The sequence below is a fragment of the Lagenorhynchus albirostris genome, chromosome X, assembly GCF_949774975.1.
Source record: "Lagenorhynchus albirostris chromosome X, mLagAlb1.1, whole genome shotgun sequence".
NCBI classification, from domain to species: Eukaryota; Metazoa; Chordata; class Mammalia; order Artiodactyla; family Delphinidae; genus Lagenorhynchus; species Lagenorhynchus albirostris.
The window spans coordinates 32349128-32366438 of NC_083116.1; the positions used below are offsets into that span (position 1 = coordinate 32349128).

The 17311-nt window shown below is 33.3% G+C and overlaps 1 protein-coding gene across 2 annotated transcripts in view; it reads left to right on the forward strand.

Annotated features, from left to right (window-relative positions):
* LRCH2 (leucine rich repeats and calponin homology domain containing 2) overlaps positions 1-17311 on the forward strand; it is a 91677-nt gene that overhangs the window by 46466 nt on the left and 27900 nt on the right. For both annotated transcript variants that reach the window (XM_060137575.1, XM_060137576.1), the window contains exons 7-12: positions 3231-3318; positions 3618-3729; positions 3934-4031; positions 4128-4186; positions 5832-5939; positions 11622-11687. In XM_060137575.1, coding sequence (XP_059993558.1) covers positions 3231-3318; positions 3618-3729; positions 3934-4031; positions 4128-4186; positions 5832-5939; positions 11622-11687 — 531 coding nt within the window. The remainder of the gene's footprint in view (positions 1-3230; positions 3319-3617; positions 3730-3933; positions 4032-4127; positions 4187-5831; positions 5940-11621; positions 11688-17311) is intronic.

Consider the following 17311-nt stretch of genomic DNA (forward strand, 5'->3'; position numbering starts at 1 on the left):
CTTTAGTAACAGCATTCATTGTATTAGTCATTTATTTATTTTAAAAATATCAGTTGGGGCTTCCCTGGTGGTGCAGTGGTTGAGAGTCCGCCTGCCGATGCAGGGGACACGGGTTCGTGCCCCGGTCCGGGAAGATCCCACATGCCGCGGAGCGGCTGGGCCCGTGAGCCATAGCCGCTTGAGCCTGCGTGTCTGGAGCCTGTGCTCTGCAACGGGAGAGGCCATAACAGTGAGAAGCCCGCGTACCGCAAAAATAAATAAATAAATAAATAAATAAATAAATAAATAAAAATATCAGTTGAATGCCTACCGGGTATATTTTATTTAATTATATACACATTGGCCTTGGCTCTCATGAAGCTCACATTCTAGTGGAGGATGTCAGTCAGTAAATAAAGCAAGAACACACACACACACATATAATTTCAAATTGTGGTGACTGCTTTGAAAGAAAGGAACAGGTTTCAGGAGTGTGGTCAGGGAATGTCTCTGAGAAGGTGAGGTTTTAAGTCAAGATGTGGAAGGAGAAAAGCAAGCTAGCTGTGGCAAGAGTCGGGGGAAGAGCATTTCAGGCAGAAATAATGCCATGTGCAAAGGCGTTAAGTTAGGAAGAAACTTGCTGTGTTAAAAAGCTGAAAGGAGGCAAGCATTGTGGTACAAGTTGATTTTGGAGAGGTAGTCAGGGCTGAAGTCATGTGGGGGCTTTGGAGGCTGTGGTAAGGAGTTTGAATTTTATTTAAAGTACAGTGGGAAGTCATTGGACAGTTATAAACAGGAGAATAACATGATCTGAATTATGTTAAAAAAAAACTATTTTGGCTCTTACAGAGAGAATACATTGGAAGTATACAAGAGTAGAAGTACAGGGACTAGTTAGGTTGTTGTGGTACTGCCAAGAGATCAAGGGGTCTTGAATAGGGTTATTGCAGTAGAGATTAAAAGGAGTGGACAGAATTGAGATATATTTTGGAGATGTTCTCTAGCAGTGCCGTCCAATAGAAAGGCAATGTGAGCCACGTAAGTAATTTTAAATTTTCTTGTAGCTCACTTAAAAGTAATAAGCAGGTGAAATTAATTTTAATAATGTATGTTACTTAACCCAATATATCATGTCATTTCAACTTATAATTAAATGTAAAAAATTAGTAAGTTATTTCACATTCTTTTTCTTCCTTTTGAATCTTTGAAATCTAGTATGTATTTTACATTTATAGCATGTCTCAATTTGGACTAGTCACATTTCAGATGCTCAATAGCCATGTATGACTGGTGGCTACTGTATTGGACAGTGCAGGTCAATAGAGTTTATTTATGAGTTGGCTTTTGAGTGTGCTTATCTCTCACTCACAGTTCTCGTACTTTGAGTTTCACACTCATGTTCTTGGCTATATGGTTCTTACTACTTTCTGTGCCTTGACTATTTTGTAAACTCTTTATTTTACATAGGCATTACAGTAGCTATACTTATCATCAGCTTTTGGAGTCAGACATAATATGCCTGTGAAGCTCTTCTCCAACCCTTAATAACTGTATGTCCTTGTGTCATGATATCTCTGGTTCTCAGCTTTATTATATATGAAAAGGGAAATAACCATATGGATGCTGTCAGAATTAAATGAAATAATGTATATAGAGTACTTAACACAATGTCTTATCCATAATAATTCCTCAACAAATAGCTTATTATTATCATTATCGTCTATTACGAATACACCAATGTATTTTAGTATAGTACATGGATGTATTATTGTGCAGTGGAGTCAGATGGATTTCAGTTCTAATCATGGTTTAACCTCTCTCTTAATTCCTCTGTGGGCTGTGTAAATTATTTAATCTCTCTGAGCCTGTTTCTTTATTTAAAATGTTAGCAATACACACTTATAAGCTTGTTGTGAGAATTAAATGTGTGCTTGGCAACTAGTTCAATGGATAATATTCAGTAAATGTCATAATTTTTCCCCTTGGGAAGTTAACTTTTATAAGCTGTATTATCTTCATTTGTAAAAAGAAATAATGCGTAAATTGTATAATGTAAGGATTATAAATAAAATATGTGTACCTGGCATAGTATCTAACACAATGTAGACACTTAACAAATGCTAGCAATTGTTGCCTCTTTTCATCCTTCAAGATTCATCTCAAATGCCACTTTCTTGGATGAGGCCTTTCCTAACCTTACCAAGGAGAATTAGTTAATCTCTCTTTTCTCACAGCACTTTATATTTACCTTTGTCATATTCTTCAAAACATATAAACATACTCCCTTCCCCTCTGGGCTGAGAGCCCTTTGAAGCCAAACATTTTAAAATTCATCTCATCTCAGGTGTTCAGCATAGTGCCTTGACACTTGGTAATTGCTTCCCTAAGTTTGTTGATATACTTTTGAAAAGTATAAAATCAGTATTTGGGGAGGGAGTATAGCATAGTGATTAAGATTAGGGACTTTAGTGTTAGATAATCTTGGGAACAAATTTAGACTGCCATTTGCAAGTTGCGTGTCATTGGGCAATTTTTTCAACCCCTCCTGGCCTCACTTTCCTCTTCCATAAAATGAAAAAGCACCACTAACCTGCTAGAGTTTTCACAAGGAATGTATAAGGTATTACCTTTAAAGCACCTAGCCCAATTCCTGGCACATAATCAGTGGTCAGTGTAGAGTGTATAGTAAATTTGCAAATTAAAGTGAAAAATATTTTGCAACCTGGGTGGCATACTGTAATTCAGAAATTTGCAAGGACAGCTCTATCCTCACACCAAAACAATTGCTTATTCAATGAGTCACAGACTTTTTTTTGCCTTTTTTCTCTTTTGTTAATTACTAAATGGGCCTTATTTACAAATCTAAAATATATTTTTAAAGATAATGAAGAAAAAACTATGAATTAAAGTTAAAAAACATTTCAGCATTCTGTGGTGAAATTTGTCAAACTGATAAAAATAGGTCTTTATCAAGATGATTTTCTAGCAGGGCTGTCTGCTTTTCTGAATCTCTCAGGAGAAATAATAAGCTATTGTTAAGTTTTTACAACAGAGCACATGAAAGAAAAATATTACATGAGGGACATGAATAAAGTGTTTTGTATGATCTGATATTTTTCTCCTCATGTCTTTAAGGATCCTACATATCAAAAATGTGTAAGACTGTATTATCTAGGGAAATTTTAGGTCAATTATGTATTATCTATTTAAGAAGAAAACCCTAACTGCCCTTAGAATTTGTATTTCCATAGTATGGAAGATTTTTATCCAAATAAAAATCATGGCCCTGACTCTGGAATTGGAAGTGATAACGGAGAGAAACGATTGTCTACAACGGAAGTGAGTCTTCTCTGTTGCTGAACTGTTTTATTTTAAAATTTTATTAGAGCTTTGAAATAGACACTTGCACACACTTGATTTCTTTTGCTTAAAAATATGATCATCATGCATTTTATGACTTCAAATGAAAAAAAGACATGCACGTTTTAAAAAGCAGAACAGTAAACCTCATTAATTTTTGGTTTGAAAACTGGAGATTTAAATCAGATGTTCTATACTTAAGATGTGATATTAAAGCAACTTAATCCTTATCATTTGTTTAAAACGCCTCATTTTTACTTTTTGCTTATTCTGTTCAGCCATCAGATGACGACACAATCAGCCTTCATTCTCAAGTCTCAGAATCAAATAGAGAGCAGACATCAAGAAATGACAGTCACTCAGTAGGAAGTAAACTTGATTCTCAGAAAGGTAATTCATATGGTGTCTGCTATTTTTATATCATGTACATAGCTCTTATTAAAAATGAATATTTTATTTAAAATGGCCTTTAAAAAATTATAGTATCTTTGACCAACTCTTTTATTGGGAAAATGTACTTTTTTCTAAGCACTGCAGTGTCAGAGAATACTGTTTACTATTCATATTTTCTAATAAATATTAATCTATACTTAGACCAGGAGGTGTATGATTTTACTGACCCCAACACAGATGATGTAGCAGTTCCTGAACAGGGAGATGCACCTATTGGATCATTTGTCACTTTCCTTAAGGTAAAGAAAACTTTGAACAAGTATTAATAACATGTTCTCTTTAATCTCACAAAAGTGAACAATACATTTTAAAATGATAACTTTCTTTTATATAAGGGAAAAGAAAAAGGCCCTGAAAAATCTCAGAAAAATGAAGAATTGGGAGATGAAAAAACGTAAGCACACACTAATTCTCAAATTGAAATGTTACTTACTAATACTTGAAATATTCTTTAGATATTTCTACTTGAACGAATATTTTTTTTTGTTCATTTACCTGTTAAGTTCAGATAGTTAATTTGTGAATATTTCATCTGTCTGCATTCCTCAATTAAACTGAGAATTATACTGAACATATAAGTTGAGTGTAGTATATACTCTGTTTTCCCCTATAAGTGTAATTATAATATCACCCATTATTATTACTGAAGAGTACTGTACCTTCCCATACATTGCCTCATTTGAGCTATCTAACAACTCTTTAAAACAGATGGTATTGGCATAATTTAACCAATAAGGATACTGAGGCTTGGAGTTTCAAATGTCTGGAACTCAGGTGTTCTGACTCTTGGTCTAATACACTTTCTGTTTCATCAGACTGGTTATGGTAATTTTAAGGGTATTTACTTCTCTATTTTATTAAAATAATTGTACTTTGGATCTTTTCTGTATCATTTATCTTATGAAATGATGGAATATGACCTACCACATTTTTCAGTCACTCCTTCAAGTTACTTCATAGCTGCAGGAAGGAAGGAGCATTTGTTGAATACCTACCATATACCAGGATCTGTGCTATGTGCTTTGCCATGTTTCTTAATCTTCACTAAATCCTGTGGGGTCGATATTGTCCACATTTTTACAGATGAGGAAGGTGAAGCTCGGAGACTGAAGTTTCTTGTCTAGAACTACTTAGCTAGTGTCCACTAGAACCTCGGGTGTGAACCTAGCTCTCTCTCTCTGATCCCCAAGTTTTTCTCTTTTCTCTGCATTGTGCTTCCCCCAAATGACCTCATTGGTAACTTTTTAACAGTCATTAATTAATCATCTCTGGTACCCCATAGGGAGATACAGTGCTTTGTCTTGTACTCTATATTTCATTCATCTCTTACTTTCTCACCTTATCTCATGAGGACAGTTGCCTATACTTGAGTCTCCAGTGGCATGCAAGATATGGTAAAGATGCAGAGTCTTAGGCTTGGTACCATTTTTTAAATGAAATACCTTTGGGGTAAAATTACTAGACTTTGGAGGACAATTTTAAAATTTCTTTGTTCTGTTTGAATGATAAAACTATATATTTTAATGAGTGTTTTTTGGCAAATTGCCAGTCTGTCAATCTATTTTGCATTTCTACTACTTAAACATCTTACATAGAGATTTTGAAAATCAAAATGAATAAACTGATAAGAGTAGAGTGGCTTGATAAAATGAGAGATTTTCATAACATTTTCTATCTCTAAAGATAGGCCAAATAGAGCTCTGTGGTCCTTATTACACTCAAGATGGAGAATATGCATTGTTAAATTACTATGGCCATTACACATTTCAGAAATTACAAAATGGTGGTGCAGTTTACCTTTTAGCCATTAATTATATTAATATAACCAGTATGCCACGTTGCCTATTGAGAGGATAGATATGTTTTTATATTCCTTAAATATTCTTTATTTCTTATTTTAACATTTTAAATACAAGGATGTTATAGGGCTTTAGCTTTCACATGCTATTAAAAATAAAAAATGGTTTCTACATTTGGAAGCTGGCATAAAATATCATCTGCTTTACTTTTTGGATAACCATGTTTGTGTCACCTTTCAGACTTGGGAAAGAGCAATTACTTGCCGAGGAAGAAGATGATGGTTTGAAAGAAGTAACGGATTTGAGGAAAATAGCTGCTCAGTTATTGCAGCAAGAGCAGAAGAACAGGTATCTTTTTCAATAATGAGATTTAAGTGGGCAACTTTTATAATCATTAAATCTGAGTATTTAAAGATTATCAAATAAACAGTAAATAATAGGACCATCTTAAGATCTATTTCAAGGGACTAACTACTAAAAGACAATAGGAAATTCTTAGGAGAGAAACAGAAAGTTACATATACAATTAACAGAATACTTTATACTCATCTAGTCATTATATTTAATTATTGCTTTGATATCTCTTTTTTATTCCTGGTGCTCAATAATAATAATTGTTGATATTCACCTTAGCTCACAGTAGCATTAAATATGTTATGAGTATTTTTTTCCAAGTACGTGTCACAAGTATATAGTGTGCTTTTTATCAGATTTTGAGTTACTTGGGATATGTGTAAACTCCTTAAAATTGAACTGAATTATATAATCGTTGATTAAATCAGTGTGACGATTTGAGAGTCACAGGTTCACTTTAGTCTGTTTCTTGGTCAAGGAGCATTTCTCCCTCTGGCTGGGCTTTCTCCAAATGCGTGTTATTGGCAATGAGGAGGACATTGTGTTAATGAGTGTAAAATCAGTGCAGGTCCATTTTTAATACAGAAAAAGTTCTATGTGCTGCTGAGGGTCAGCTTTATTGCCATCTTCATGTACTGAGAGTACTGAATTTATAGTTTTGAAATAATAAAGCAGATCTGAGATTTTTTTGTTTTGAGAAAATTAAAAGAATAATTTTGGTGCACTTAACATGGATAACTACTAAGCATTTTACTTATTCAAAGCAATAAATGTTTATGGATCACATGACCATGTTTTGGGAAGCTTAAAAAAGTATACTGGCATTTCAAAGATGCTTTGAAAAATAATTACTATTAAAACTTATTCAATGACAGATGTGTGGTTTTAGGGGCCACTATTTTTAAAAAATAATCACTCAGTATCTTTTTTTTGCACTGCTACTGCATTTATAGAATTGAAAACCATACTAGAAAATATCACTCATCTTTATCCCTTCTATATCTATATCTAATGTATCCTCACTCTCAATTGACATTTTTCTTCTGCCATAACTTTCTGTCACCCTTTTCTGTGAATCTTATCTTCTAATCTTTTCCTATGATTCATTTTTAACTGGGCTTTTTAAAAATTGGCTACTTATGAGGTTGTGTGTGTTTTCCCCCTTCAGTATAATTAAAGTATTGATCTCTCCATTGGTTTAAGAGGTTTGATGAAGCAAGCCACCACCTGCTCTGTGTAGCTTAAAAAATAGTTGAGTTTCTACCTCCTCTACCTGGCAGGTGAAAAAATTGCATTTATCATTATGGACAGAGAATACTGATTTTATAAGAACCCACAACAATATCCATTTCTCTCATTGTGTTAAGAATAGCATTTGAGTGCATAATTTTAGATTTTAACATTGCCACATATAACATTTCTATATTTTCAATTTTCTCCTATTGTTGTATTAGTTTTTCATCTATCCCTCTGACAAATTATTCTTTCTAGCCTAGATACAACATCAAATGATGTTTCATAGGTCTTGTTTTTGTGATAGTTTTGTAATCAGAACAAAACAGCGCCTAGCACTGTACATAGTAGGTACTCAGTAATACTGTTACTGGTTAAATAATTGCTTGAAAATGAGATCAACAAATTTAAAGCTAATAGGAACCATTAATTTAGTTAATTTGTTCTCTCTACATAATTTCTGTTATTTTTTGAGATTTATACAAAATTAATTCCTCTCTCTCTGAACTGTTTCTCTACTTCATTCTCCTTTTCAGATGTTAGTGCATACAAATATAAGAGCTTTTTGGATTAAATATTAATATGCAGTGACATTAATGTTATAACTATGTCTAATTTTTGAAGGCATTAAAATTTTATAATATCTGTTCATAAAGTAAGGAGTACATTTTACTTTTAAAATTTGTAATCTGTAGACAATTTAAATTAGATCCCAGAATTTTTTTATGCTGAATCTAGTGTTTTCTCCATTAAATGATCTCATCCTTCCTTCTAAAATATGTTGCTATTGCTTATATGTCTTAGATGTAGATAATTAAAATTTTTTGTTTACTGTTACAATACTAAAATTTGAGTGAGTCCAAAAAGTCAAAAGTAATCTTGTATAAGAATATATGCCTTAGAGGATGTGAGTTTGTATACCTTCTCTGGTTGTAGTTTTTCCCTTTCACACTGTGTTGTTTTAGATTCCAACTTTATTAATGAAGAATCTGAAATGCTATTTAAAATTGCAAGTCAACCAGGAGTTGTAAAATTTCTTTTTAAGTTTTAACATAATCATTGTAATGTTTTTGTTTGTTTATTGTTAGTCTTGATTTAAAATAGTTTATCTGGGGTAAGATTATCTTTGTATATCAGGAAGTACCACTTAAGACTCCTACTTTGACTGTATGCTTACTATTTAACTGCTCTTTAGCTAGCTACTAGTCAAAGGTAAATGCAGTGTTAACTCTCAGCTAAAAGAAGCCATGCGTGTACTCCAAAATTAGAGGCAATTTAAAAATTGCTTATGTTGAGTTTAGTGATGATTTTCTTAGAGCAGCTTTGCCACTTGTTTAGTTTGCACTGTTTTTTAAAATATCTGTGATTCTTAAAGAAGGTTTATACTAGTACTCGGTGGATGAAACTGTCCTAGGAAAGTAACAAGAAGATATCACACAGAATTAATAATCAAAAAGGGTGGGGAAAAGGATCACCAAATAAACCATCAAGTAGATAACTCATAAGTGTTCAAAGTCTGAAGCCTAGTTATTTAGAAGACTGCCCCTTCTTTGTCTGAGATGCATAGATTAAACTACTTTGTATTGACAGTTTATTGTTAAATTTTTAAAAGCTAATCTTTATCCCCTTTGTCAAACTATTGGATTATTTCTACTGGTATTTGAGTGTATTGAAGTCCCCCTGAATCAATGACTTTGTCTATATTAAAATAGCTGTTCCACAAATCATAATTTTATCTCCACAAATCATAATTTTATCTTCACTATAATTTGGGAAGCTAAATAAAAAACTATTGTCTTAAAAAATCATTATTTTAAAATAATGTTGCTCTGTAAATTACTTAGCCAATTCTTCAAATTTCCACCAACTCTACTTATGTATGTTAACATTAGAGAAGTGGCTACTGCTCTTCTTATACTGATTTTCTTATTACATGGCTGATTAAGTAGATGTTTAACTGGCTTCTTAAAATTTGTTTGATTATCATCCTAAAGAAAGGATTATAATACATGCAAGCAATGAATAGCTTCAGTTGACTGGTTCCCATTGCATGTTCATTCCTTCTAACTTATTCTATAGTATTTTCTATTACGTCTTTACTTTTAATAATTATTTTGTTAGCTTTTAGGTGTGTCCTGAGAATTTTTACTTACTGTACAAACATGTGCTTCTGAGTGCTATGTGATATAGCTAAATTTAAAAAAGTAATTATGAAAAGCTATATTGAAGTATAATTAATTAAGGATCATGGAAAGCAAAATCAGATTTTGAGCAGTTTATTATTTTGGTTTAGAATTATAGAAATTATGTACATTACCTTTTCATGTGATTTTTTTTTTCTGATCACGTGAACTCTAATTTGAGGAGCATCATGTTAATCTCTAGCTTGTTATAACTAATCAGGTAGTTCTCTCAACCCTTAAAATCTATCCATTCTTTCTTTTCTGCTTGCTTTACTAATGACTTCCCTATCCTCTCCCAAAACATCTTACTTCTTCCATCTTTTGGTTTGGTTGATGTACGTGAAATGTGAATACAGACGGAGACCTTTATGTTATAGAGCATCATTCAGTGAAAAACTGTTCCAGAGGACCAGAGCAGCAGGACGTGCATCAAGGTATCTAGAGTTTGTGGACGCCTTAAGTATTAAGGGGCCAGGTTGATGCAGCTGAATTATATAGAATTATATAGTCTTTTACTTAAAACTCAGTACTGGTACCTGGATTGGGGAAGTGTCTTAATAATCTAGAAGAGGTACTTAGATAAAACAGACACTTATTTTAACTTTGAGTATCACAGAGTAAAATATTAAATATCAATTATACACAAAATTTTTCATAGGAGAATTTTCAAGTACATAAAATATATTTTATAGGTAAGTAGATCTCAACTTTTTTTCTTTCTGCTCCAATATGACTTATACACATAAATAATCACAACACTAGTGAGTATGGTATGGGGAGAATTCAGAATTTACTGCAGTGAAGGGCACTGTAGTTTGACCTCCCCTTCCCAGGGAATAATTCTGACATTGCCCCCCCGGATATTTCACACTGCTATATCTCCTTTTTAAATTAAGATTTTTTTCTCTTTCAGTTTTATTGAGATACAGTTGACATACAGCATTGTATAAATTTAAGGTGTTTGGTATAATGATTTGACTTACATACATCATGAAGTGATTATCACAAGCAGTTTAGTGAACATCCATCATCTCATATAGATACAGAACTAAAGAAATAGAAAAAAATTTTTTCCTTGTGAAGAGAACTCTTAGGATTTACTTCCTTTTTTAAAAATCACTCTTTAATGATGTAATTTTTCCTCATAGTCTTAGATAATTTATTATCTAAATTCTTCTGCATTTGGGGATTCAGTACAATTTTAGTGCCTGCCCACACAAAGGTGTCAGTAATCTCGAAACTGTTTGGTGCAAAGCTACACTGCTTTGCTTGTGATAGTTGACCTTTGCCCCTCACTGGGACTTCTTCCTGGTGAGGCTCTACTAGATCTAAGCTAGTGAGGAAACTGGGGTAATGGAAATTGGTTTCTTTATGTTAACCATCTTTCTGGAATTACCCACTTATATTGATTTCATTATGTGTTTTAATAGTTAATATGTAGCTTTAATTTGGAATTTCTTTTCTCCTGTGTATTCTTTTGATAGTTGACATCTGATGATATTATTTTGAATAAAAGGCAGATATTCTACTCCTTATAAAACTAAACTTAAAATTGAAAATTAAGATAACATTTATATCTATAGTAAATGGGTAAATATTAAGAACTCTTAAATATGTTACTTATATTAAAGAAAGATAGTTAATAATTCATTACTTTTGACTTTGAGATTAACACTTAGACTTACATAAAATTATGGACAAATAGTTCTCTCATACAGTCGTTTATCATTCTTTATTTTTCTTTTTTTTTTTTGGTTTTCTTCGAATACTGTTTCATTTGGTTATTAAAAGTTTAATAAACTTGTGGAGTTTTTTTTTAAAGAATTGAACTTTAGCACTGGCTTTGCATTTTGAATTAAGTTTTATTGACATTAGGCAAAATGATATTACATCAGCATGATCCTGTCATTTGCTATCCTGGGAAAACTAAATCAGTTGTGATGGTACCTAAACAATCTGCATCTCTTTATCTTCTGTCTCAGCCAAAAGTTAGATATGCACAGGGAAATAGCATGGCTTGAAGATATCCAAGCCTTGAGAAAGGGTTTATAAGAGAAGATGCATGGAAGAGTTGGTGAACTTCATTTCTTCATAATAGCCAGTGCGCTTATGAGCATCTGATCTAAATAACATTTAAATATTATTTTCTAGCAAAGATCTTCATGGACCAGATGCAGTTATTTATGGACATCTCTTATATCATGTATATACACTATTCTCTTTAATATACTATGGAATTAATGTGTTGATTTACTTCTAGGATTCTTAATCATTCAACTTCCGTCACAAGAAACAAGCCAAAACAAACTGTGGAATGTGAAAAGAGGTATAAAAATATCTTAGTACTTATAGTTAATATTTTATAATGAAAGTTGATCCTTTAACAATAATGTTCCTATATGTGGGCTTTAATTGAATAATTGATATCAATTTAATATAACTAGATAATTTAGAGAAGAAATGTGCTTTTTTTTTTTAAAGAAATGTGTTATACAGCACAGGTTTAATTGACTTTTGATTTAAACAAATCCAAAAATGCGGATTTGATCTTTTTGTACTCATACCTGCATTTTGTCTTGATGACAGATTCATTTATCCATTTAGCAAACATATATCGTATTACTGTTACTGTCAAGAATAATGTGTTTCTTTATCACTGATTGCGTTTATTCTCTATGTATTGTTCACTTTTTTCTTTTTTTTAATTAATTTTTATTGGAGTATGGTTGCTTTACACTGTTGTTTTAGCCTCCAAGGCACAACAAAATGAATCAGCCATACACATACAGATATCCCCTCCCTTTTGGACTTCCCTTCCATTTAGGTTACCTCAGTGCATTAGGTAGAGTTCCCTGTGCTATACAGTATGTTCCCATCAGTTGTCTATTTTATACATAGTATCAATAATGTATATTTGTCAATCCCAGTCTCCCAATTCCTCCCACCCCACCCCTTTCCCCCTGGGTATCCATACATTTGTTCTCTACGTCTGTGTCTCTATTTCTGCTTTGCAAATAAGATCATCTATACCATATTTCTAGACTCCACATATATGCGTTGCTATACTGTCTTTGCTTTTCTCTTTCTAGCTTCACTCTGTATGACACTCTCTAGGTCCATCCATGTCTCTACAAATGACCCAGTTTTATTCCTTTTTATGGCTGAGTAATATTCCATTGTGTATATGTATGACATCTTTATTTGTTCATCTGTCGATGGGCATTTAAGTTGCATCCATGACGTGGCTATTGTAAATAGTGTTTCAATGAACATTGGGGTGCATGCGTCTTTTTGAATTATGGTTTTCTCTGGGTATGCCCAGGAGTGGGATTGCTGGATCATATGGTAGTTCTATTTTTAGTCTTTTAAAGAACATCCATACTGTTCACCATAGTGGCTGGCTGCAACAATTCACATTCCCACCAACAGTGCAAGAGGATTCCCTTTTCTCCACACCCTCTCCAGCATTTACTGTAGATTTTTTGATCATGGCCATTCTGACTGGTATGAGGTGATACCTCATTGTAGTTTTGATTTGCATTTCTCTAATGATTAGTGATGTTGAGCATCCTTTCATGTGTTGGTTGGCAATCTGTATATCTTCCTTGGAGAAATGTCTATTTAGGTCTTCTGTCCATTTTGGGATTGGGTTGTTTGTTTTTTTGATATTGAGCTGCATGAGCTGCTTGTATATTTTGGAGATTAATCCTTTGTCAGTTGCTTCATTTGCTAATATTTTCTCCAATTCTGAGGGTTGTCTTTTCATCTTGTTTATGGTTTCCTTTGCTATGCAAAAGATTTTAAGTTTCATTAGGTCCCATTTGTTTATTTTTGTTCTTATTTCCATTTGTCTAGGAGGTGGGTCAAAAAGGATCTTGCTGTGCTGTGATTTATGTCATAGAGTGTTCTGCCTAGGTTTTCCTCTAAGAGTTTTATAGTGTCTGGCCTTACATTTAGGACTTTAATCCATTTTGAATTTATTTTTGTGTATGGTGTTAGAGAGTGTTCTAACTTCATTCTTTTACATGTACCTGTCCAGTTTTCCCAGCACCACTTATTGAAGAGGGTGTCTTTTCTCCATTGTATATTCTTGCCTCCTTTATCAAAAATAAGGTGACCTTATGTGCATGGGTTTATCTGTGGGCTTTCTATCCTGTTCCATTGATCTGTATTTCCATTTTTGTGCCAGTACCATACTATCTTAATTACTGTAGCTTTGTAGGATAGTCTGAAGTCTAGGAGCCTGATTCCTGCAGCTCCGTTTTTCTTTCTCGATATTACTTTGGCTGTTCGGGGTCTTTTGTGGCTCCAATACAAATTGTAAAATTTTTTGTTCCAGTCCTGTGAAAAATGCCATTGGTAATTTGATACGGATTGCATTGAATCTGTAGACTGATTTGGGCAGTATAGTCATTTTCACAATGTTGATTCTTCCAATCCAAGAACATGGTATATCTCTCCACCTGTTTGTGTCGTCTTTGATTTCTTTCAGTCTTATAGTTTTCTGCATACACATCCTTTGTCTCCTTATGTAGGTTTATTCCTAGGTATTTTATTCTTTTCGTTGCAGTGGTAAATGGGATTGTTTCCTTAATTTCTCTTTCTGTCCTTTGTTGTTAGTGTATAGGAATGCAAGAGATTTCTGTTTATTAATTTTGTATCCTGCAACTTTACCAAATTCATTGATTAACTCTAGTTTTCTTGTGGCATCTTTAGGATTTTCTATGTATGGTATTATGTCATCTGCAGTGACAGTTTTACTTCTTCTTTTCCAATTTGGATTCCTTTTATTTCTTTTTCTCTGATTGCCGTGGCTAGGACTTCCAAAACTATGTTGAATAATAGTGGGAAGAGTTGACATCCTTGCCTTGTTCCTGATCTTAGAGGAAATGCTTTCAGTTTTTCACCATTGAGAATAATGTTTGCTGTGGGTTTGTCATATATGGCCTTTATTATGTTGAGGTAGGTTCCCTCTATGCCCACTTTCTGGAGAGTTTTTATCTTAAATGGGTGTTGAATTTTGTCGAAAGCTTTTTCTGCATCTATTGAGATGGTCATATGGTTTTATTCTTTAATTTTTTAATATGGTGTATCATATTGATTGATTTTCATATATTGAAGAATCCTTCCATCCCTGGAATAAATCCCACTTGATCATGGTGTATGATCCTTTTAATGTGTTGTTGGATTCTGTTTGCAAGTATTTTGTGGAGAATTTTTGCGCCTGTGTTCATCAGTGATATTGGCCTGTAGTTTTCTTTTTTGTGTGATATATTTGTCTGGTTTTGGTATCAGGGTGATGGTAGCCTTGTAGAATGAGTTTGGGAGTGTTCCACCCTCTGCAGTTTTTTGGAAGAGTTTGAGAAGGATAGGTGTTCACTGTTCTCTAGATGTTTGATAGAATTCACCTGTGAAACCATGGTCCTGGACTTTTGTTTGTTGGAAGATTTTTAACCACAGTTTCAATTTCATTACTTGTGATTGGTCTGTTCATATTTTCTATTTCTTCTTGGTTCAGTCTTGGAAAGTTGTACTTTTCTAAGAATTTTTCCATTTCCTTCAGGTTGTCCATTTTGTTGGCATATAGTTGCTTGTAGTACTCTCTTACGATCATTTGTATTTCTGTGGTGTCAGTTGTAACTTCTCCGTTTTCATTTCCACTTTTACTGATTTGAGTCCTCTCCCTTTTTTTCTTAATGAATCTGGCTAAAGATTTATCAATTTTGTTTAAAGAAGAACCAGCTCAAAGAACCAGCTTTTAGTTTTATTGATCTTTGCTATTGTTTTCTTTATTTCTGTTTCATTTTTTTCTCCTCTGATGTTTATGATTTCTCTCCTTCTACTAACTTTGGATTTTGTTTGTTCTTTCTATAGTTGCTTTTGGTGTAAGGTTACGTTGTTTATTTGAGATTTTTCTCGTTTCTTGAGGTAGGATTGTATTGCTCTAAACTACCCTCTTAGAACTGCTTTTGTTGTATCCCATTGGTTTTGGGTCATTTTTATTTCCTTTCAATCGGGTTTTATTAAATTCTTCTATATGAATATGTAGTCTAATCCACTTATATGAATTCCAGAGAACTAGAAGACATCAAAAGTTTCTATTTATTCTTTTTGGTGGTTTGAAAATTTGCATCAGACTCAACTCCTGAGTCATTCCTCTGGAAGTAAAAAAGTCCAAGGCTAGGGCGTAGGTACAGAAGAACACACAGAGAGAATTAACATTTGTTGAATGCTTGTTAATATGTATACCGTTTTTAGTGCTTTAGATGTATGATGTAATTTAATCCTCATAATAACTCTATGAAAAAAATAACTCTATGAGTTATTGTTACTATTGTCATCCCCATTTTATAGGTGAGAAACTGAGGCTCAGAAATTACCTTAGCTTGTTCAAGGTCACACAGCTGGTAAATGGTACAGTGAGGATTTAAAACCAGGTTGTCTGGCTCCAGAACCCCAAGTCTTAATATATGGCAACAAGAGCACTTTGCTTGCTCCAGATGCATACATTTCACTGATATGTTTTCCTAACTACCTCACAGTCTAAACTGAACTTACTTTTCCCAAATCTGTTTATTCTCTTGTATAGTTTGCCTGAGTGAATGTGCCACTATTTATATAGTCAATTTTGGAATAATTGGAAATTCCTTTCTCTTATGCACCCTTCCCAATCCATTCAGTCACAGAAAACTATAGCGTCTTAACATTATTTGCGTCTGTCCCAATCTCTCCATTCCTATTACGGTTGTGTTGGTTCAGCCCCCGTCTTTTCCACCTGGATCACTGCAACAGGCCCCAGACATATCTCCTTTCTTGAATTTGGCCTACCTTTAAATCTGTTTTCTGTACTGGTGGTATAAGAGTGATGGTTCTAAAACACAAGCCTGACTATGTGACTCCCATTTATTATCTTCTAATAGTTCTTTCTAACTTTTAGGATAAAGCTTAAAACATTTGGCTTAACCCACAAGATTGAAGTGAATTTCTGCCTAGCTTGAGAGCCTCATCCAATGTACTGTTCCACTGGCACCTTTTCTGGCTAGGAATAGTAGTACTCCTTTCTTTATTACAAAATAGTTTCACATCTCTGTGTTCTATATCCTGGTATCTCTGCTGGGATTACCCTTTCTTCTTCCATTTTTCACTTAGGCTTTTAGAATTCAGTTCAGGCATAAGATAACTTTTCATACCCAAGTCTAGAAACATTCATCTCTGTCAAATTTCATTTAACTGGATTTAACCCACTCTCTCCCTTTTTGAATACTGATTCTTTATCTTACATATTTTGTTGTCCTTGAACTTTCTGTTATTACCTTCTTTCTCAGTTCCTTTCATTTCTGTCTTAAGCTTTCTCACCAGGTTTATAACATTCTCTTGAGAAAGCCCCAGCTACCCAAACTTCAAAACTGTGATATTCAATCCTGGCCTTTTTTTTTTTTTTTTTTTACAGAATTATTACTTCCACTTTTCTCATTTTCAGAACAATCACCAATTTCTTCTTTAAAAAAATGAAAAATCTTTTAGTTTTTTCCTGATTATAAGAATAATGTAGCTTTATTGTTAAAAACAATAGGAAAATTTTATCACAAAGAAAAAATAAATATCATCTTTTATCCTACTCCCCAGAGATGAGAAGTCTTAATATTTTGGTATTTTTCCCCTTTAAACCAATTTTCTATATATGTGCATGAACATTTGCATGTACATGTGTGTATGTATGTACATACACGTACACACTGCAGAGTTGTATTACCTGTTACCTACTCAGCACCTCCACTTGGATGTATAATAGGCATATGAAACTTAACTTTCCAAAATAACTCTTAATCTTTCTCTTTGTACCTCTAAACTTGCTCTTCCTGCCTTTTTCCCCATTTCAGAAAATGTCAACTCCATCTTTCTAGTTGCTCAGCTCAAAAACCTCAGATTCATCCTTAACTTGTAATTTTC